The sequence below is a fragment of the Phycodurus eques genome, chromosome 12 (assembly GCF_024500275.1).
Source record: "Phycodurus eques isolate BA_2022a chromosome 12, UOR_Pequ_1.1, whole genome shotgun sequence".
In the NCBI taxonomy this organism is placed as follows: Eukaryota; Metazoa; Chordata; class Actinopteri; order Syngnathiformes; family Syngnathidae; genus Phycodurus; species Phycodurus eques.
This window is the reverse complement of record NC_084536.1, coordinates 4,233,718-4,256,557: the sequence shown is the minus strand read 5'-3', so window position 1 is coordinate 4,256,557 and position 22,840 is coordinate 4,233,718. Positions and strand designations below refer to the sequence as shown.

At 44.6% G+C, this 22,840-nt stretch overlaps 1 protein-coding gene across 4 annotated transcripts in view; it reads left to right on the top strand.

The window, feature by feature from the left end:
- Positions 1–14,265, top strand: part of myo16 (myosin XVI) — an 88,388-nt gene extending 74,123 nt beyond the window's left edge. For 3 of the 4 annotated variants that reach the window (XM_061691375.1, XM_061691373.1, XM_061691376.1), the window contains exons 32-35: positions 1,447–2,685; positions 6,509–6,661; positions 6,841–6,923; positions 11,055–14,265. In XM_061691375.1, coding sequence (XP_061547359.1) covers positions 1,447–2,685; positions 6,509–6,661; positions 6,841–6,923; positions 11,055–11,219 — 1,640 coding nt within the window. In that variant the 3' untranslated portion in view covers positions 11,220–14,265. Of the gene's footprint in view, positions 1–1,446; positions 2,686–6,508; positions 6,662–6,840; positions 7,815–11,054 lie in introns of those variants that run through there. The other variant, XM_061691374.1, reaches the window with a different exon arrangement.
- The last annotated feature ends 8,575 nt before the right edge of the window (positions 14,266–22,840 follow it).

Below are 22,840 nucleotides of genomic sequence, written 5' to 3'. Positions count from 1 at the left end.
AGTCTTAGCTCATAAATCCAAAATTAAAATATAGGCCAGTTTGATTTTAATATTTAATTGATTGAGCCAAAAGTTTAGTAACAAGCATTAGCAAAGATACGGTAGCTAGCTGTTAGCAGCCACAATCAGTCAAGATCACGCCCACGATCCGTCAGATGAGCCATCTGCCATATTATATCAAGGACACGCGTTTTTGAAGCATTATTGTAATTGGCTACATGCGTTAAATATGCTCGCTCTATTTGCTCCTTACTGTAGCGGTTGATCCAATTAGTCTACGTGTCGACTTTACTACTCCGCATCAACGTTTAAAGCTTGAAGTCGACTACTCGCTAATCACGTGTTTTGGCCATCTTGTCTTTCAATCCGGCAATTTACAGAGGACTTACAACTCGCCCTTCTGCTGCCATCGCCAGACTAGAACGCTTTGCGGACCAGCGTAATGTCCGGCCAACAAGTCGACAGTCTTCATACATCTGTGCGGGCCCGAGACTACGAAAATAAACTGGTTGTGGCTGAGAATAGCAGTTAGCCTCGCTAGCTTTGGCTATTTCGATCTCCCCTTGTCTTAAAATATTCATACGAGCGGGACTGGCAGCGAGGAAGGAGGGCTGCAGCGCCAAGTGAAGCTCCATTTTTGTTGCCAAAATATTATGTCCAGTACTGCACAGGCAACAGTTGTGTGATTTTAAAAAGAACTTCATTCATGTCACAACACGTACCAACCAACATCACGACACAAGCATGTGGAAATATTTTAGCAAAAGTAAGACCCGTAGCACGCTCACTTGCAAAACATGATGCGAGTCTGTCCTCAAGTACATTCAAAGCACAAGTGAAATAGAATCAGTGAAATGCTTCATTTGTTGGAGCCTGTTCCGTCTTACAACACGCTATGCTATGAAACACATGATGAGACTGGCCAGCTCGTGGAAGAGAAAAACATGTGCAGGGCTCCCACTAATTACTACAACTACATTCGGAGCAATGGTAAGGTGTATTATTTTAGATCCTTTGTTTTTATTTGTTTCTGTGCTCGTCTGCTAAACTATACCTTTTATGTGAAACCGACCTTTTGCACATGACCGCTATAATGTACTGAAAAAAATATTAAGGACATTAATATCGGTATGAAAATAACAGCCCAAGTCGACTAATCCACTTGTGGACATGGATGAATTGAAATGAATGATGTGATTGGACAGACAAACAGCAGTGAGTATTTTTTGTTGTCTTTAGTTCCTCTAAACCAGTGATTGTCAACTGGTGGGGTGGGACCTAAAAGTGGGTCGCAGAGCCATTTTGGATGGGTCGTGGACAGGTACTAAAAATGAATAGTATAATAGTAGTAGTATTGCCAATTGAAACTATAACGAAGGAATGATACACGCATGGTTACTCACAGTGCTAGTGACCGTAATTTGAACTTTCTCAACGTTTCCTCAGGGTCAAAGCCCCGTCCCCACAGCGATGACTACACAACCATGAGGAAGGTGCCCCCGCCCAAGCCCAAGCGCAGTCCCAACACCAAGCTCACGGGCTCCTACGAGGAGATCAACGCCGTAGCGCCCCTCCTACACCAGCTGCGCCCCGCGGATGTCAAGATGGCGTTGCTGACACGCGCCGGCGCCGTGATGCAGAAAGCGGCGTCGCTGGACGCTCCGCCGGGCTTAGCGCTGAGTCTCTACCAGGGCCGGGACGAAGAGGACATCTACATCGAGATGCTGGGCTGTCAGTCCCGTGCTCGGAGCCTCCAGGAACAACCCGACAGCTCCGAGGAGGCGGAGTCAGAGGCTGTCTACGAGGAGATGTCCTTCTTCCCTCCTGATGACACCGCACTTCCGCCCGCCGCCACTACCAAACCAACCAAGCTGGAGGCTCCCAGCTTGGGCCTGGTGACATCCAGCATGTGTCGCCCTCAGACTGAGGAGAGTAAGCGGCTGACGTCGGGGGTGACGGCAGCGTTGGACATCGCTCAACCACACAACGCGGCAATCGGTGGCGGTAGCAGGGCTCAGCAAGGAAAAGATGGCAGCTGCGACATTCCGGCCCCCTTTCCCAACTTGCTTCCTCATCGACCACCTCTCCTGGTGTTCCCGCCGTCCCCCGTCACCTGCTCCCCCGCTTCAGACGAGTCCCCCCTCACTCCTCTAGAGGTCAAGAAGCTGCCGGTGTTTGAAAGCAATCTCAACTACTCGGCCGGTCCAGACAGCCCGCTGTCGCCTCAATATGTGCGCCAGAGGGCCGACTCCTCCCCGAGCCTCACCGTCCTCATGCCGGAGAAGAAGGGTACCCCTCCTCTAACGCCGCCGCTTCCTCTTTCTACCACGAGTGTCCCGCCTCCTCCATATAGACCACCTTCCCACTTCCCCTTCCCACCTGAGGCCAGCTTACTTGCGCTGACGCGAACCGCTTCGGTCACCGGGACGCAGTCAGACTCCTCCAAGGCTCTGACGTCACAAAGACCAAGTGTGGAGCCACTGGGGAAGCCGCCCCCTTACTCCCCAGGAAAGATGTCCCGCCCGGAACCTCGAAGAGCTCACTCCTGCTCCTCCTCGCCCCTGTTGTTCAACCCGGCCAATGGAAGACCCCTCACCAGTCCCCTGGAGGAGCTCAACACCTTGTTCAGCACCGGACGCAGTCTGCTGAGGAAGTCCTCAACGGGGCGCAAGATGCGAGACGGAGGTTTGTCACTCCAACACACACATTTTTAAGATACAGCGGAATTGCTAACATCCCAATGTATTCCCATTCCCAAATATTAATAAAAAGCTGCAAGCTTTTCTCCATTTGACATGGCGAACCCTCGAAATGTTCAGAAAACTTTGATGCCATTCTTCGCCCACATTAGATGGCGTGTCACCATTTGTCCAGGATACCTGCATCCAATATAGGCAAATTCTCTGCTAGTCGTCAAAATACGAGCCCTGGAATTCACTCAAAATGGTTGCTTCAAACCAAAATGGCATACTGTACTTCCTGTTCAATTGCGAGCATTTGGATACTCTTTTGGTGGATCCTCTTAGAATAGAATAGAATAGGGTCTACTCAATTTCGTGTTGATTGTTGAAATTTGTGGGGGCACTCCTGATAAGAGTTTTAGAGAGTCGTATTTCGGACCTCTAAAATTCTTAACTGTCATACAAGTGAGGAAATCCCATCAAATCAACTGTTAGCTTTAATGAAGCTTTTTATATTGAGAGGTGTTCTCGGAAACCACCCTCTTTGGCACATTTGAGCGAGTCCATTTGTTCCCATCTGCAGCCGCAGCGTCTTTTGGCGACTGCAGGTGTATCCTAACATGATAGCTAATGAGCCGACGGGCTTATTTCGCCGAGCGGCGTTATGTAATGCAAGTTGTAATTTAAAACGTGCATGCTGACGCAAAGGTTGACCTTTACGCTAAAGTGGGACAGGACATATTTCTCCAAATATAATCATTGTCATAATGTGTTCCTCCCGGATTCGTCGGGCCCCCCTAAAATGTGACCTCTACCTATCTAGGGGGGGAATAAAAGATTTGCCTCCGTGCGACGAGCACGGATAATGAGTAACAGCCGTCGCTGACCTTGTTGGCTATGCTGCCAGCTGTGGCACGTTTCATCCTGCCTCCGCTGCAGTGCATGTGCAGCGTATTATTTGAGTGATTTGTGACTATGTCCGTGCCCAGTTGAGCTTGCGGTGCCATGCGCGGCGGGTCATCACGTTTAGTCTTATCACCGCTGCACTTAGTGCTTTTATTCCCCCCCGGGAAACACGCACGCTTGACAGGAGTGTTCTTGGGAAGTCATGTTTATGTAAAGTGGCATAGACAGGCTATTACTGAAACACTACTCGTGAACAAAAGCAGGGTTTATAGTGCAAGCTAATTTGATTGGGCAATCAGTCCAATAAAAAGTCTAAAAACTTTGAGGAGAATAGGACTGTAATTACTGAAGCCCAAGGAGCCATTTTCACTGCAGTGTTTTTAAATGAAAATGGACAAAAATGTAAAAAAACAACAATGATTTATGTTGAAATGTTGTTGTCGCATAAGACACGGCATATTACAGTCTGTAAACACCAGCATTTGGTCTCAAAGTGCAAGTTACTGAAAGCGATACAATTTGCATCGCAAAGTGACATATTTAGTGTATACTTGCGTAAACTCTTAACGGTAAAAACAACAACGATGGACCTCAGGGACGTTGGTGCCTGTTTTATCTTAGTGTCCGTAGTTCGAGTCCTCGGTTTTCTACTGTACCAACACAGAACATTTCGAGGTTATGAACAACACCAATGAACCGACTATACAATTTTAAAAGTGTTTTGTTTTCAATTCTAATTCATACTAGTAAACTGCCTTCGACGGAAAGTCAAGACTAACATTTAAAGTCCTCAATACAAAGCACTGATCAAGTAAGACACACAACTTGTGTTCACCATTTTTGTTCAGGTCGTTCCTATTCCACATTAATCCTGGAGACGTCGGTCGCGTGTCTTTAAACGTGTTGTTGACTTTCAAAACAAATCAAAAGGGTCGGAGATTGGTCGTAACGCTGGTTCTTGTGTTAAAACTGAAACTTAATTCAGACGGCTTTAGAGAACACTCCAGCCAAGGGAGAAACTGTCCTCTCATGTTGTTTTCATCTGAGTGGCTGTTTCCTGGAGGAGTATTATTTGTGGGGGGCTTAATAATACATGAGCAGGGGAATGATGAGGATGCCTATCAAATATTTAACAGCTCACTCATGTTCTACAGAAGCCAATGTGACGGGCCAAAAGCGGCGCACCGGGAGACCCTCGGCAGTTATCTAAGAGATTCTAGAAATTGCATTCAGCTGAAAGTGCGCGACGCCCTTGCCGTCAGAGGACTGCTGTATTTGCTTACCCGAGGATCGCCGGTGTCACGTTGCCATAACAAGTTCAGGGGGCAAGAGGCTGAAGGCCTTATAAGAGGCGGAATGGGAGTGCTCACGCTGACTAATTCGCCTGACGTGACGTTCCTGGCTTTTTTCACGGGTGAGCACGCGCTCCTACGCAGGCAGGCACAGTGCTGGCGTGATGGAAACTGGTTTTGTGACAGGGGAAGCTGGCACTTCAGGGGGCGGGTGACGGGGATCACAACCTTGCTGTTATTTTGAGTGGACCAAGCAAAGCGGCCCACTTAGATCTGAGAGCGGCGGGATGCCAACGGGCTTAACGGGATGCTCCACTTCCGTTCCCTCTCGGCCGTTAAGCTGCTCAGTGTGATACCTGACGCTGGGGGCGGGGCCAGAGGTTACAGTCGCTATCGCAGACATCTCTGTGAGGAGCAGCTGCCTCCCCCCATCCTCGGGGAATGAGCAAACTACCGGAATGCCAGTGGGAGAGGGCAGGTGGTCTTGGCAAGCTGCAGGAAATCACTGTCATAAGACTGCCCTCGTCTCCGCCCCCCTCACCTCAGCTGCGGCGTTCCGGATGCCATGAATTGAACACAACACCGCCTCTTCGTCATGGTCGTGTCGTTGCGGAGCTGACGTGACTCATCTCTTCTCACGTACACGACCGCCTCGCTATCTCTACCTGCGTCGCCCACTAACACGTAGATGTCCACCGGGAGCCGAGTGGAGGGCGGTGCGTTTATATTTAGGTGTGTTGCAACCAAGCCTAGGATGGATAGATAGATAGATAGATGGATGGATGGCAGGGAAGCTGTGCCAGTCCGAGGTGGCAGTTGAGGACTTCACACTCATAACTGGTCTGCACATATGAAGTTGCGGACAATTACTCATTCAGCGTGAAAGCATGTGAGCCCAGAGGACATATATGGAGTCACCTTCTCACAGCTGAAGGAATACGGAATACTGTGAAGCACATTGACGGAACACACAAACATAAAGAATTGGGCAGACAAGGGCACAACATCCTAAATTTACCCACAGGCATAATGGAGCCAAAATTTGAATCCCGAAACTTGGAGCTGTGAACGGCCCACCACGCTGCCTAGTAGCATGCATTCGTTCTTTTGGAAGTTAGAGGGAAATTATTAAAGAACCCTTGATCCTTTTTTGCAACCCAACACTAACTCCCCCCTTTCCACTGGAACTACAAGATGCTATTTCTAGTACCTGTGTCCTGCCAAGGTTCGATACCATTCGGGTGACGTAAACCGCTGTTGCCGAGCAGACTCGCCATCACAGCACCGTTGTAACACAACCAGAAATGACAAATAAACACACTTGCTAATGTCACCCGACCCTCTTGTTTTTCTTTCACTCTGGAGGCTCCGGTATTATACTTATCTTACTCATTCTCTTCTCGGATTACATTTGCCTGCTTAACCAAGAAGTAAAAACGGGCTGCTTGTTCAATGCAACATGATTTTTGCCATCATACCACGATACTATTTTGACATGGAATGAACCAAGGCTAGGACTGGATGAGCCTCTCCTGTTTTTTGCAAAATCTTGTTACCTAACAAACCGCAAATCTGCTTAGCGCTAGAAACGCGAATCCAGATCTTTACGTGCGACTCTGTTCTTCCCAGGTTTTAACTCCAATATCAATTTACCTGGCCGGGAAGAGTGTGGCTCCGCCCCGTCCTCGCCTTCACTGCAGCTTCAAGACAAGAACGCCAACAATCATTCTGTTCACTCATCAAGCCACGCCCCTATTGAGAACGGCAACCAGATCTCCAATGGTTGGTGGACTTTGTCGCGTTTCAAACAACTGCTTCCTTCCATCGTAAACTTGCCCAAGTTGATACATCCCAAAGATGTTGTGTATAATGTAAATAAATCAAATGTATTATTAATTTAGCTGTTAATAATAACTTGTCCAATTTTTTTTTTTAAACGCTTCATTTAATTGTTCCTTCAGGTTCACTGGAGGACCAGAGTCACGTTAAGTCAAACATGTCCACATCCTCTCTGCACAGGCACATGGATAGCCACCATACGCAGGTAAACAAACACACACATAAACACTTCCAGTACGCGTTTGTAATAAAAGGGCAGTTATCCTTATACCAGATGATTAAACTGATATAATTTAACACCATTTACAAGAGATGGTGTGATTGTACACTTTTTTTAGGCTGCCAACAGCAGAGGGCAATATTGCCAAACGTGGCGCCCCCCCTGAGATGGAGGAATAATAATTGAATAGTTTAATTCTTATTACACGAGTGCAGTATCAAACGGTATACCGTGACGAGTGGTGGCAAATACAACATAGAGTATTCTTGCAAAAAAAAATAATAATAATAATAAGATTATTATTATAGCGGCACGCTTGAGTTTTGTACCTCTATTAGGAGCTGCAGATTTTGTTAGCAACCGAGTTGAAATGGGGTCAGCAGTTAACTCCTGAGTGCCCATGTGCGAGCGGTACTGTTTTGGGAACTGATAAACTAATACGTAAGCCAGTCCCACCACGTTATGCTTTATTTTCACACCGACATGCACATTTACACCCAACAAGCATGAGCGCGATTCATTTTTTCCAACTGGTTTTGTTTTTGTTTACATTTTGAGGAGCCAGGAAAGTGGCCTCCCTGGGGCAACATGTGCCACTCGTGACGCGCAAGCTTTTGCTGCCTCCGGACTCAGGTGTTCGGTTGCAGGATTGAGTTTAAAGCCTCGCGCGCACGCGGCCTCGTTGCGTGAGGTTGATAGCATGCTGACAACCGAGCAGAAAACATATTGGCTGAAAGAACCACTTGAAACCCGGGACCTGCCAGTGTGATAAAAACCTATATGATCGAGTCTCAATTATTGAAATATGAAGCGAGAGGGCTTGTTTACACTCGTATGATTCACACCACACAACAAAACAAATACTCTGTGCGTTGTTGTCAATTGCAAAAAAAAAAAAAAGTGGACGACATTGTCTTTCACACCAGAAACAGTTTTCCACCTTTTTTTTTTTCTCAGATTGCCTTCAAACTCGGTGACCATATAGTAGAAAGACAGCCTCCCAGATGCTTAGTTTTTAGTAGTAATTAACCTCGCCCGCCTGGGGGAGCGCCCAAGTTCAAAGTTCACCAGTAACAAAGTCAAAAATCAATATGCAACAAATCACATCGAGTCACACGTCCTATTAAAGCCCTTGATGAGCACATTCCAGATCTATGATCATGTTGCCAATATTTCCTCATACTGTATGTTTATTCAATGACCACAAAACTATCATTTTACCCTTTATCTTCCAGAGGGGTCATCTCAATTTTTCTCCATTTGGAGCTGGGGCCGCCCTCTAACGGACGAGGGTGTTTGGGGGGGGGAAGGGCAGGGATTGGGGGCTTACTGGAAGGGATGTGGTGAGTCTATCCGGAATTGCATTGTGTAACGATGCTTCCATCAAATCCATTGTGAGATCACGAAAGTGCTGGTTAAATCATTGTTTTGTGGGAGTCTTTAACCAAAACTCATCAATCATCCAAGTTTTTTGTTTTTCTTTGGGGGGGCGGGGGGGGGGGGGATTCTTTCGTTCACATAGGAATAATCATCTCAGCTTTTTTTCCATGAAAACTCTTCTGGACACAGATCCCTTCTTATAGTCAACGTCTGATTCCAGAACAAGTGAGACTTCTGCTTGTCCACATCCCACATTCGTACCTTTTTTTTTTTTTTTACCTTTACCTTTTTTTAAATCAGGCATTTGTGTTCAGCTTTTGGGTTATGCTTTTAGTTGCCGTTTTTTTTTGTACAGCATGTGTAGATATTTATGAAAGATATGTTGATGTGTCATTCAAATTTGTTCGCGCTTCCTCCCGAAGAAAAAGTTAACCGATGTCCTCAAAGTGAGGGGAGGACAGTCGTAGTGGAAAGCCCTGTTGTTTTTGCGTGTTTGGAGATGAAGTGGCGCTTATCGAAAAGACACTCGTCTAATGGAATACGTTTGAAGATGTGGCCTTTATCATTACCCTATGATGGCCTTCACGGCAGCTGTGTTTGAGAGCCCTCCTCTTGTTTAAACAGGAGAATCCCTCTGTTGCCGAAAGTCGCAAAGTCCTCGTTTTCCTAATGTGGAGTGGAAGAATTTGACCGCGCTGAGCACAGTCTGCCCTCGACTTTTCGGGTTAAACTGGGACACGAACTTTTGAGGCATGCCGGCTTTATCAAACGCTCTCTCTCCCTGGCTCTCGTGTACAGTGCTTTAGGTAGAGCAATAATCCCTGCTGAACCTACAGCACCTGTCAAAAGTTTGGACACACTTGCTCATGTGTCTCTCTAAAGTTTTGACTGGGACTGTGCTTATGTATGTATATATCATATGCTAACTGAGAGGGAAAATATTGCGATTTCACTGTATTGCAATAACAAACTAAAATGTGAAATGCATTACTTTATTTTTTATGTGTTGTACTCAAGCTTCCTCCCACACTCCCCCCAAAAATGCATGTTTAGTTAAATGAAAATTCATGTTCAGTTAAATAAAGAATTGTTAGTGAATATTCTTTTCAATCTACATAACAATAATAATAATCATAATAATTCTATTTCTTTACTATTTAGTTTTTAAAAACAAAACACGTTTATTAATCTTTGACTACTATTATTATATTGTACTGTATTTTCGTTGTAGTTTTTTTTTTTTTTTCTAACTATTAGCTGTTTGTATGATTTTGCCCCTCTGATGTAGCTGAAGAGGGTAACCAAAACATTAGAAATCCCTGTTTGATGCAATGCAATTCCACACCACTGCGACCAAAGGAGGAAAATCAGAATTATACAATTGATCTGTTTCAAGGCCAAACTTCAGACCCAGCTCCTATATTAGATTGTGCAGGTAAACCAAATTTTCACGGACGTTTTGAGTCAATTACGTTAAGGTAGGCTAATGACTCACTGGTTGTAATGTCATCAATAAAATATAACCGCCGTGTCCTTTTCTGGTATGGATCAGCCATGCTCAGTCCTGTTTCTGGAATTACTGACTGAAGCAGATTGGAATTCCCGTCTCTGATTGATTTACCTGCGTATGCAGTCGCAGATGATGGATGTGCTCCGTGTGTGTGTGTGTGCGCGCGTACGCATTGTGGAGGGACACTAGAGATAGTCGCCGCTGAACGACCCCGACTGAAATACATATGATCCCCTTTGAGGTGATACATCCAGTAGATGTAAATGAGGCGCTACCAGAGCTGTCAATCAGAGCGAGGAATTTCCACGCCCGCTTCACGCTGGCATCGACCAACTCGGCAGAGATGGCGGCACGCCAACGGTGGCTTCATCTCCATCTTCTTTCCAATACAAGTGATAGCCATGTCCTAATTTTCCCATACTGTAGGCATCGGTCTCTAATGGCTGCCTGATTAGAGTATGACACGTGCTCAATCTTTTTGCTCCATTTATTTGATTTTGTCTCCTTGCGTAGAAACTCCATCTGCTTGTCATCCACGCTGCACTTTGGTCCCAACCTCCAAATCATCATTTCATCATTTCAGCTCCTCGTTGGCCAGAAAGTAATCACAGTGGTACCTCTAAAATTCAGGCAAAATCTGTTCACGGATGCGACGTTTTGAAATGATTTTCTCATAGGAGATAATGGAAATTGAAAGAATCCATTCCAGAGTTAAACTGTCAGGATGATTTAAAAAAAAAAAAAAAAAAAAAAAAAAAAATGCTTTTTCAATTTCGGTAACATTTTCACCTGGCATCTGCAATCTGCAATTGTAGGTTTAATTCCAAATCCCACAAACCTTTGTTCAGGATTTTATTATTTTTTATTTTTATTATTGGCATAGCCAGATTTGACCGATTAGCCAGGCCATCACAATTTTGTTCTTTGCGGTCTGTGGTAAAAGCCAAATAAAAAGCCAAGGACATTTTTACCATCAACCGTTTAGGTCAGTATTTCCTAGGGTTTTTTGGCTAAGACCCAACTACATACATACACATATATATCATATATATATATACAGTATAGGTCCCGAACCTTACGTTTGGGGAAACCCTGCTTGATTTTTTTGGTTTTACGATTTTCCCAAAATTTGTGGTCAGATTGCAGGCCGTTCGATTCGAGAGGTTCCACTGTATTCATCCGGCCGGTCGGAATGTGACACACTCTCGTCCTCTGTGCAAACCCAGGCGTTCCAGAGGCTGCGTTTTTCCAACGGGGATGCGGGCACCACGCTGCGGGAGCTGCTGCGATGGCGGCAGGCGCAGTGTGAGGGACGGGGCGGCTGGAAACACCGTCCGCCGCCTCAGTCGCCGCCCACGCTGCTCCGGTCCGGCAGGAAGACTTCGCCGTGACCCGTGATTCGAGAACACCCGATCGAGTCGAGCGAAGGACGCACGCCCCCGACCGACCCTGCCGTTTACGAAGCACTTTGCGACTCTAAAGAAAATGCGTGGAAAGCAGACAGCATCAAGATTCCCAGGGACAACATGTACAGTCATATCTATTTTAAGGCGGCGGCATGGCAGGTGTTAAGAGGACAAAGTCCAAGGTTGGGTTTCCGCCAGCTCCATCCTCAAACATGGTGCTGCTGATCATACTCAATGAGCTTTTCAAGTTTACAAGTCAGCCGACGCCTTTCAACGCACCCGAGGTACCGAAAACTTCTCTCTAGGTAGTCTTGCAAGACCCCAACGCAAACAGGCCGATCTCAGTAAAAATCCAAGGTGCATTTCTCTTCGCCGCCAGCCTTTGAGGCGGAAAACGAATGCATTCTACTGCACTTAACTTTGTGGTGCAAAGGCGATCTGACAAAAAAGCAGCTAAAAATGCAATATGTCATTACTTAAGCTGTCAGTGCCAAAGCGTCACGACTGCGACAGTCCTCGAACCGCACCCCCAACCCTCATCTCAGTAATGATTTCATGTACTGTTTCTTGAAATATGTGAGGCTGGAAAAGAAGCAGATGACCTCCGTGTTTGTACACAATCTGTACCCGTTCCCCTCCGTAGCGCTTGACCCCAACTGACAGACCCGATTCCAGCCACCCTGTCGCCCTTTGGTGTTTGACCCCCTCCCTACGTCCTACTGGCTCCGAGGAGCTGTCCGCTTGTTTCCACAGTAACTGCTGTGTAAATAGCGACTGGTGTCGAAGCACAGTGATGAACCGGTGCTGACTGAAATGAAAGAATGTCACGGGTTCGATGCAATGACTGAGAGGTTTGTTTTAAAAAATGTGAATACCTTGCTTGTACGAATGTCAATGGCTACAAAATGGTGTATATTCTATTTAATAATGTTTCATCCCTCCTTTGTCCCGGACCGCCATTTTGTTCCAATAATAGGCGCATTTGCATCACTTATATGGGCACTTAATTGCACTCTGTTTACCGTGATGGGCTCAAACAATCGCCTGATCTTTGAAGATGGGTCGGAATCATTAGATCCGCAACGTTATCAATAGCTCCGATTGATTTCTCATTCCTCCTGATCACCCTCAATGTGTTTGATTGATTCTGCCTTACCAATCGATTCCAGCTTAATTCTGGGGCTGGCGACGCACTAATCTTCCATAAGGATTCATCAGAAGAGGCTACAACGTTAGCTGAGCGGCATCTTGGGCTGACTGGAGGAGTGTTTATTCCCGGAACCTTGCCGTTCCTTGTATGCAAGTTTAATCTTGAGGATGCGCTCCCCCGATGAGGTAGTGACTGGTGGTAAAATACGGAGCGATGCCAAATACTGTATGTACATCCCATGGTGTTTTGAGTTGAGTAATTTAACCCCTTTGAGATCCATTTTTGGAGTCCAAGTCCTGTGCCGTGTTTAACCACTTTTACAAGCTGGGATTTATCCGCCTGTTTTCTGGGCTCCTATATGGGTCGGGTGTCAAAACCACACGTGTGTAGATGGTGAGTGCCAGACTTTCTGCATAGGCAACGGCAGCTTAATGCCAGGTTCACTGTAACTGCTCTGATGCAAGATCTCTGGAAAAAGAAAGCCACTTTTTGCACAGATATGATGGCAGCTGTTTTGAGTGTGAAATCGAAGCCCGGATGCATTTGAAGGCCAATGACGTCATAACACTCCCTAATTCAAATCCAACCCACAAACTTCTTTTTGTTCTTTTTGCGGTATAAATCACTCCCAATTCGTCACAGCTTTCTACAAATTTGGTGATTTTATTTGTTTGAACATGTAATGTCAAATACGCTGGGCCGTTCAAGATTCTGTTCAAATATTGTTATGCTAAAATATAGCCAACCCGCATCGTAACATAAAAGTAAGGGTGAGAAGGTGACGCTACACGGATGTTGCCGCCATTCCTTTCTTGTCGTCGCAGCAAACGGGACAATTCTCTGTCGACAGCAGCGTGTCTCAATCCGAATACCGCTGCAGTTTGTGCATCAATTGAAGGGTTCCAAAAAAAAAAATGGCAATTTTGAAGGAAGAGTCGTTTTGAGAAATAATCACACACAAACACAGAAAAAACAATTACCAAACTGGAGTTATAGGTAGTGTATTTTCTACTCCTTATGTTGTTCAGGGAAAGAAATTAGAGACAAAATGTGGACAATTCCCCGGATTGGTTGCCAGTCGATCGCAGGGCAAGTGGAGAAAGACATTTACACACTCAGCTGCGTGCACCACTACATCATTCCACAACAATAACCCATCTATCCATTTTTTTTTTTGTACCTGCTTATCCTGTCCCGAGGAAGCTGGACGCAAAAGGTTGACAATTCACAGCCAATCGGAGGGCAAGCGCAAACAGACAACTATACGCACTTCGCCGTGTGTAGCGCTACATTAACTGGTGCCTCCACAAACCGTACGCACTCCTCAGTGGAAGGAAAAGCGGCGCCTAGCGTCACCACGAGCAACAATTGGGTCAGTTATGGGTGTTACTATGGTTACACAGGCATCATTATCATTATGTTTCTGATTAATACAGTATTTGTATGACCACACGTCAAGCAGATAAAGTCCCAGCTGTTAAAACATGCTAAAAAGATTAGACATACATGACCGACCGCTTCCCATCGCACTGTGAATCACCTCGCCATCTCATGCTTCGTCATTCATTTGGCCGCCCACACACACGCCCCACACACCATCCTTTTGTTGCCAGTTTAATTTGTTTTTGCGCATCAGGTTGTTGTTGTTGTTTTTTTTTTACCCCCAATTGTTTCAGCACATAAACAGGGATGTCTCACTCTGTGTCACTGTTTTGATTTTTTTTTTTTTACCGTAATTTTTATTTGTACATAATTTACAGCACATCTTAAGACACATTCACGTGTTTGTGGAAAGAAAAAAGATTGTATGTGGTATCTCATGTTTATTATGTTTTATAAGTACTGTACTTTACCTGTACAGCAATAAAGCACAACTGTGTCAGTGCTAGCCTGTCCCAATTTCATTGACTCTTTTTTTTTTTTTTTCTCCAACTGTAAACTACAAAAAAATTACTTTTGTTTTATTTATTCTCAGACTCCAATAGTAAGTAACCAGAACTAAATGTGCCGAATAATCATCTCATGGCCAATTTTCAATTTGTGTTAGTCAGTCACGAGCCACCGTCCAGATCAATACAAGAGTGCACTGTAGAGACGGCCTGTAAATAGATAATGCAGATATTTTATAGGTTATATAATCATTTTATTACTGTGGATATAGAGTTCTACAACTGCACTGCATCATAGCAACAGCTGTTTCTCATTTTGATTAGCTACACGAGATGGGCAAAATACACACAAATGCCCATTTTCAGGTTAGGGTTTCAAGACAGGGTTAGGATTTTAAAGTCAGGTTTCAAGCCAGGGTTCAGGTTTCAAGCCAAAATTGGGATTTTTAATGAAGGGCCTGAGCTATGGTTTCAATTTAGGGGTTCAAGTGTGGGTTGGGATTTCACGTTAGCATTTTGAGAACGAGTGATGGTTTTGAAGTATGGTCTGAAGCCAGTGCAAGTATGGTTTCAAGTTGGGATTTCGAGCCACGGCCAGGATTGTTTCAAATTCGGGTATCAAGACTAGAGTTACGGTTTAAAGCCAGGGTTACGGTTTAAAGTCTGGGTGAGGATTTCAAAGTAGAGTTTCCAGTCAGGGTTGGTGTTTCAAAGGGTTTTAAGACAGGGTTCAGATTTGAATGTAGGGTTTCAAGCTAAGGATGATGGTTTTGGTTTCAAGTTAGGATATTAAGTTAGTGTTCCAAGAAACTGGTGTTTGAAGCCTTGATTATGGGTTTAAACAAGGAAAAGTGCTGGCAAGTAGGATTTGAAGCCAGGGTGAGGGTTTCAAATTATATTTCAAGAGAAGGTTCAAATTTCAAAATCGTTTCAAGCCAGGATTAGGGTTTCAAGTTAAGGTTTTAAGGCAAGGTTAAAATTTTCTTTGTAAAGGCAGATAGTTCTGTCATTGAATTACGTACGTATTCCCAATGTTGTGTCCTCTGTATTGATTCGGTCCTTGCTGGCTGCTTTCAAAGCCACCAGAGACAAATATCATTCACACTTGTGTTGGTTTTGTGTCTATAGGTTGTCTCGTGGTGTGCCGAGAAGCGCAGGTGTGTGCTCAGATATTCGCCAGGCCACGGAACACGGCGAGGGGTCCACATATCGATTACTTGGGGGTGGGGGGGTGTTTATGTTGACTCTTAAACAGCCAGGTGAGCGGCACGCTGCGATCTGATCGATCGGCGAAGAAAGGCCTCTCGATGGTCTTGCTCAACCTTCACCGGGCCCCGACAGTTCTCCATCGGAAGCATTTACAAACGCATTTATGACGCCGCTAACCCCCCCCCCCCCCCTCCCTCCCCCGATACCTATTTTGCTGCTATTCGACGATCCCCCACTGTTATTCCTCTTTCACCCTCATTTCTCACCGCAGCCCCACGCCGTAAAATCAATAGCGTCATCTAGACACTGTCTCAATTTTCAATTAACGACTGTAAGGTCCCTCTCTCCAGACGCATCCATCGCACGGGATCAGACTTTGACACATGCGATTAGACGCGAGCCAATGCGAGATGGGACTCGACTGAGCACGACACTGGAGAGACAAACATCTGGAACATAAAGCGCTACTAAAACAATAGGTCAGAATTAATGGGCTGGGTTTGGGTATAATATAAACATTCCACTGTAGCTGTACTATGAGCGGGAGTGACGCAGTTTGTGCACTGTCAGCGTTGCATATGGCCTCCATCAGCGTGGCGGCGAGCTCTAAGGCCCTCCGTCAGCGGTCCCGCGTTGGTGCGCCTCCAAACATGAAACGACAAATGAAAAATCACTGGCAGCAGATTAGTAACAGAAGATGAATTCTGTCTGCTCCGCCCCGGTCGCATCCAGATGACCGCCTACCCCCCCCCCGTCATTATAATTCCCCCCTTCGGTTCCTTTCGCCACTTAGCCAGCAGTCAGCAAATCCATGCTTGCTTTGATGGTGAAACTAATTAGCATGGCAATTAACGAGGCCATATACTGCTGACGAGGTCACGTGAGCTGACTTTTCTACTAACGTGCTCAATGGCACTCGAGCGAACGCTAATGAGGTGTAACTGTGTCTTCAATGCGCTGTATGATACTGACAACATAATTGTATTATGATGATAAGGAAAAATAGAACGTGGCTCATGCATTTTTTTTTCCACATACGCGTGCGGACAAATAGCAATATTGCAATGAACTTAGGCAAGACGGACCCCCTGAAATGATGTGATTAATGTATAATTTTACTGTCTTTTTGTACCCTTTTAGCACCTTATTTTGTAGCTAAAAAAAACAAGTCACTTTTTAATTATTTTATTACCTTACTTGATGTACCTGAAAAAATAGTACACTTTGCACTCATTTTTAGTACCATGCCTTTTGTACCTAGAAGTCAATTTTCTTCCTACAAATTCAACACAGGTGTGCATAAAAGGCAATTTTCTACTCATTTTACTGACTTAGGCGGCACGGTGGACGACTGGTTAGAGCATCAGCCTCACAGTTCTGAGGACCCGGGTTCAATCCCCGGCCCCGCCTGTGTGGAGTTTGCATGTTCTCCCCGTCCCTGCGTGGGTTTTCTCCGGGCACTCCGGTTTCCTCCCACATCCCAAAAACATGCATGAATTGGAGACTCTAAATTGCCCGTAGGCATGACTGTGAGTGTGAATGGTTGTTTGTTCCTATGTGCCCTGCGATTGGCTGGCAACCAGTTCAGGGTGTACCCCGCCTCCTGCCCGATGACTGCTGGGATAGGCTCCAGCACCCCCGCGACCCTTGTGAGGAGAAGCGGCTCATAAAATGGATGGATTTTACTGACTTACTTTTTGCACCTCATTTTAGTACCTTATTCCCTTAACTGAAAAAAAGTCACTTTTTCAATTATTTTAGTACCTCACTTTTTGTAGCTGCAAAAGTTACTTGAAAAAAAAAAAACGTTTTTGTAGCACATTGTATGCATTTTTTTTTTCCAGTCCCCACGTTCGAAATTGTGTCAATATTCTCTCTATGGTTACCGTGGCAACGTGAGGCCTCATCAGGGTCAGAGGCAACCACAATGCCGCTTCTCTCCCTTGGGCCGTCTTTCTTCGGACCGCTCCTTGGTACACTATACGTCATGTTTACATGAACAAGCCGTGCCACTCCCACAGGACGGCATATTGTATGGCCAGGCTGCGCTATACAAGCAGGCTAGGAGAAAAATTACAGCTATGTAGCTTGTACACGCTCCCATCGATTGCAGTGAGATGGAGGTCGTCAATGCAGAAAAACCTATTGGAAAGATGACGGAAACGCCAGATTTTTCTTGTGGGTGTTGCCCTTGTGTTGACATTGGTTTGTCTCAACTTGGGTTTTTTTTGTGCCGCCCTGTATGGTCACACACTTTGCGCTTGCCGATTTGTGCCACTAGGTCCACCTCAGATCTTGTCCCAGTTGGTCAGTACAAAATCCATACAGCAACAGCCTCAGATTCGGTCATCGCCATCCAGAGAGGAGAAGCGGCAGTAAACTGTAAAATAAGTCTTAAGTCGAGATTGAAACATTTCTACTGAGGTAGCAGCACTAAAATCCGCGTGTACCTGCGCTAGAAAAGGGACATATGGAAACGCGTACAACAGTGCTGTACTAATTTAATACCCCAGTCAGAACACAATCAGTTTTCTACAAATTGTACTGCATATTTGTGTACCTGAAAGTAAGTCAGTTTGTCACAAATTTTGAGTGCCTCACCTTGTGTCCCTTAAAAAGCCAGTTTTTACACATATCTTTAGTAGAAGTCTTAATTTTTGTACTTAAACTTAGTACCTTAATTTCATACCGAAACAAAAATTCTGTTTTCTTTAGTGTCTTACTTTTGTACCTGAAAATATGGCATTGATCTGCCAATTTAACACATTACTTGTTGGACCTAAAAACAAACAAACAAAAAAAAGTCTAATCTTCTCCTGATTTGGGGGTGTGGGGACCAAATTTTTCTATTTAAAAAAAAAAAAAAGTAATTTTCCTACTGGTTTATTATTAGGCCACACCTCTTAAAGGCACACATCAACAAAGGGTGAACTACAGTTTGTGTGTGCGTTTGTGCACGTGTGTGAGTGTATGTCTGTCTGTATGGCCTAATCACACGTTATAAAACCAGTTTATTAATTTACATTAGATTTTATTTTCTATTTATATTTTACAACACATTTATATTTTACAACACATTTAATTAAAAACACAATAAGAAAAAAAGCATTTTTAAGTTTCAGGGCTTCATTTAGTCATTTTAATGATTCTTTGTAAAATGGTTTCCTACTAATTTTACTTTTTGTACCCATAAAGTTGTTTTTGTTTTTTTTTTAAACTAATTATAGCCGGGTTTTCCTCTAATGATAGTACCTTTTTTTGTACAAAAACAAAATGCTTGGGAGAGGCTGCACCACTTGAATTAAACATCAACAAAAAAAAACAAACGCTTGGACCATTTGTACGCTGTCGTCTTCTAATGAGGACCACACCCAACCGTGGTCTCTTTCATTCCTCCACGGTTGAGTTTTCCCCCCTCCATCTTGTCTTAATGTGCATCCCCCCCCATCTTTTAATCAAGCATTGGTTAACCATCTCATCAGCCGGCCGCTGACTAATTACATTCTCATAATGGCCTGTTTGCGAGGTATACACAATGTCATTTGCAGCTCTGCACTGGTGAATGCTGCTACTAGACTGAACTCTTTGCTGCTTTCTGACCTTTAAATCCCTCTGGAGCAGGAGGAGTACATGTGTGCATTGGAATTTCATTGGGGATGATAATCCAGTAGAACGTGCACGATGAAGGATAGCAGGGATCGAAGGGAGAACTGTACTAGTAAAACACACACAAATTAATTTCCCCAGCATCCATATACTGTACTAAATATCTCCTAACACACATTTTAGATATGTTTTTTCTTGCCATAACAAACTCCACAAAGATGGCCGATAGGGTTAAAACTTTTGGGTTCAGGCAAAAATAGTTAAACTCACAATAGCTCAGTTCAGCAAGAAAAGTCAATTTTGCTGGTTTTTGCTTTTTGGGGGGGCTTTTTCACAACACTTGTTCCAAAAGAACGAGAAGTCTCAACAAGGGGTGCTAACAGAAGAGGAAGAAGAACATAAAGTGCTTGACAAATAAATGTTTACGTCATGGCGTGGTTTCTTGTGGACTCATTCTCTTTCATTGAAATCTCAATGAATTTTGAAAAGGAATGAAAATCAAAAATGTTCACGTTCAAACAAATAAATCCAAATATGTTTTTTTTTAATATATTTAGGAATGCAAATCACTGTAATTTGACATCTGAATCAAGAAATAATAATACAGGGGGCCCTCGATTACCGACATACGGCATTTCGAGGTTATGAACAGCGCGCAATGCACTAGTTTGTCGTCACTAGGAACAAAAAATAACGCTCAGTTAACGTCCTACTTTCCGTTTTTCAATCGCTTGTTTTCTACACGCGTTTTAACTGTCATTATGACTTTACTTTGCGTTTGTATGGGTTAGTATCACATTGCGGTTTGCATACGAATTCGGGTTAGGAACGGAATTGCGTCATAAACTGAGGACCACCTGTAAATATTTATAATTTTTTTTTGGTAATTTATGCATAGCAATATTATGCCACCATGTGCGTCATCACTTGTTGTCAAAGTTAACTTTGTTTTGCTCGTGTAGACCTGTAGATTATTTCTGTTAGATTCTATGGAAATACCTAGTTAAAAATCAAATTGTGTTCAATTATATGTAGAAATCTTGCTCAATACTTGTGAAAGTAGGTTTGGGAGCTTTCTGGCGATCGCTGAGGATACTCGATATAAATAGTAGCTAATAAAAACAGGTTTAATTGGTTATTCGGCAGGAGAATGGCAATGTCTTTATGTTACAAACTCAAATAGTCGCATTAGATAGTGATGTTACCTGATGTACTGTTCGTGTACCAAAAGTAGATAAGCTTCCAATAATAACGTTTCCATGACGACTGCTCCCTCGAGCTCCGAAATGTATTTTTAAAAGCAGAATTACATTGTGGCTGTACGTAATGAAAGCCATCAGGTGACCTTGCGGTTAGCGCGTCTGCTTCACGGTCGAGAGGCGCCGACCTTCCTGTTTGGAGTTTACATGTTTCCCCCCCCCGTGCTTACGTGGCTTTTTTAGGTTCACTGAAGACTCTGCCCACAGGTGTGAATGTGAACCAGTCTCGGGCGTGTCCTATTTCTCGGGCAAAAGTCAGCTGGGAGAGGCTCCAGCTCCCCCGCGATGCTAATGACGACAAGCGCTATAGAAAATGGATGAACGTACCTAATAAAATGTCCTGCATACAGAATAATAGACAAAGGGCATAGCGATGACCTCAAATACTCCGATGACCCCTCCATCGCCTTAGTGGGACAACATCGGGCCCATGTGCCTTCGAGCGCGGCGTCGACAGCTCCCCTGGACGTGCGCCATATTCCTTAAAGCGTTCCGACGTTCGCTGTATTTGCATGGAAACGCATCTGGGCCCTATTTGTGGAAGCTTGCTCGCTTGTCTTCCACTCACACATCTGATGGGTGGATTTATACAGAGACACGCAATAAATATGACTTTACCTTTATTCTCATATGACAGATTATCAGAGATTTAAAGGGCGGGCAGGCCACTGAGAGTATGGGGCTTTCCATTGCGTAAATGGGCCTCATTGAGCAATAACAATTCAAAGAGAGAGGAAAACATTCAATCTGTGCAAACCTACCCACAGCCTCCTCACTGCAAAAGGCTGCAGGTTGGATTCATTCTTGGTAGAACTCAAATCAGTCTGTCCCAGTAGCTGGCACTGACGTTGCCGCGCATCGGGTTATGTGAACGTGTGAACCCGCAACAGCTGTTTGAATGCGCATGCGATGAACACAGTAATGTCTGTCCCACCTCAACCAGTTCTGTCTGAAGGGCACAGATGGAAAAAGGCCACCATTATACTGTGAAGCCAGAATTGGGCGGCAGGCAGTGTGCGAGGGGCTACATACGATTACTTTGGTTTTTGAGGTGGCAATTGCCAGTGAATTGTGGAGGCGGGGGGGGGGGGGGGGGGGGGGTCAGTTCTCACTGTTCTCGTCAGGTTGGTTGATCGCATCTCTTATATTTTTTATTGAGTGTACATGCTAATATATATATATATATATATATATATACACATACATCATCAAACCGGTAGCATTTTGTCTTTGGCAATACTCCATCATGAATAAATCATGCTAGCAACGTAGCACCCTTAGCGTCTTTGAGCAGCGACGCGAAGATGTGAAGTTACATTCAAGTCTTGCCATCAGTTTGAAAAGTGCATACTCTACCTTTAACATGCACTCTTTGGATGTGTGTGTCTCCCATGTGTAGTAACACAACGCTTTGTTTTGCACAAATAGCTGACATGGCGCCGGCAGGTCAGGCTGCTCCGCCAGGACACGGTGCTGAGATGCACGCCGGGCTCCAAGCAAGGAGTGTGGGGGAAATCGGTTTGGTCAGATGCTCCCAAAATTGGGAACAGAACGTTTTGTAGCCGAGGGCTGGTTAAATTATCCCGGCACCGAGTGTTCCCCTCAGCCGTCAAACACGACGGAAACACCCCCCTTCCTCGCGGTTAAGCTCCCGTATGCCATGTGCGTACACAGAGATTACATTTGGAGACGAAGTGTTCTTTCCCAAGAGCAAATAGCATTCCTCCATTGTTGAGGGGACGCTTTCTCACTGATAAAACCGAGTTTTTTTTTGTTTTTGTTTTTTTTTTTAGGGGAGGGGTCATTTTCAATCGCAGAAAGTTGAACTCAAATAGATTTTTTTTCTCAAAAAAACACTCACATTTAGCAAATAGAGGTCATGTGCTTTCTGGATCTAGAGGACGCGATAACGCACGGCCTTATCCGTGACCGTGGCAACACACCGGATCCACTCTGTTGTGTGTCGGGACAGTGCAGTGAATAAACTTCAATGTCTGCAGTGAAATCACTACGCTTTGATCATTTGTGCTTTGTTGACCTTTTATTGTTTTGATAACACTGACCTCAACTTCTAGAGCGAACGTAACGTAAACTTGTTAGCTTTAACTGTCAAATCCAAAACAATGTTGTCTTTTGTGTCGCTCCCTCGAACAGCGACGCAAAGCTCGAGCTCTCCGGTGAAAAACGTGGCTTTATTCCAGCAGCGCTAGTCGTCGATAACCCGTGAGAACTGCGTTACAAGAAATACGAAAGAAAGTAAAACAAATAGAATGCGTGCCGTACAATGTCGTCGTCTCTGTAGCTATACAAATAGCAGCTAACTCGCATTTGTGCTACCACATTAATACGACGGTAACAAACATACCTCGTAGACGGCTTGTAATCAGAGGGGCTAAGACGAATCCTGCTGTTTCCTGTTGCTTTTTATTAACAAACGTGTAACTTTTAGACAACTGCTGAACACCAGCGTTTCCTCACTCATTTTATCAAGTG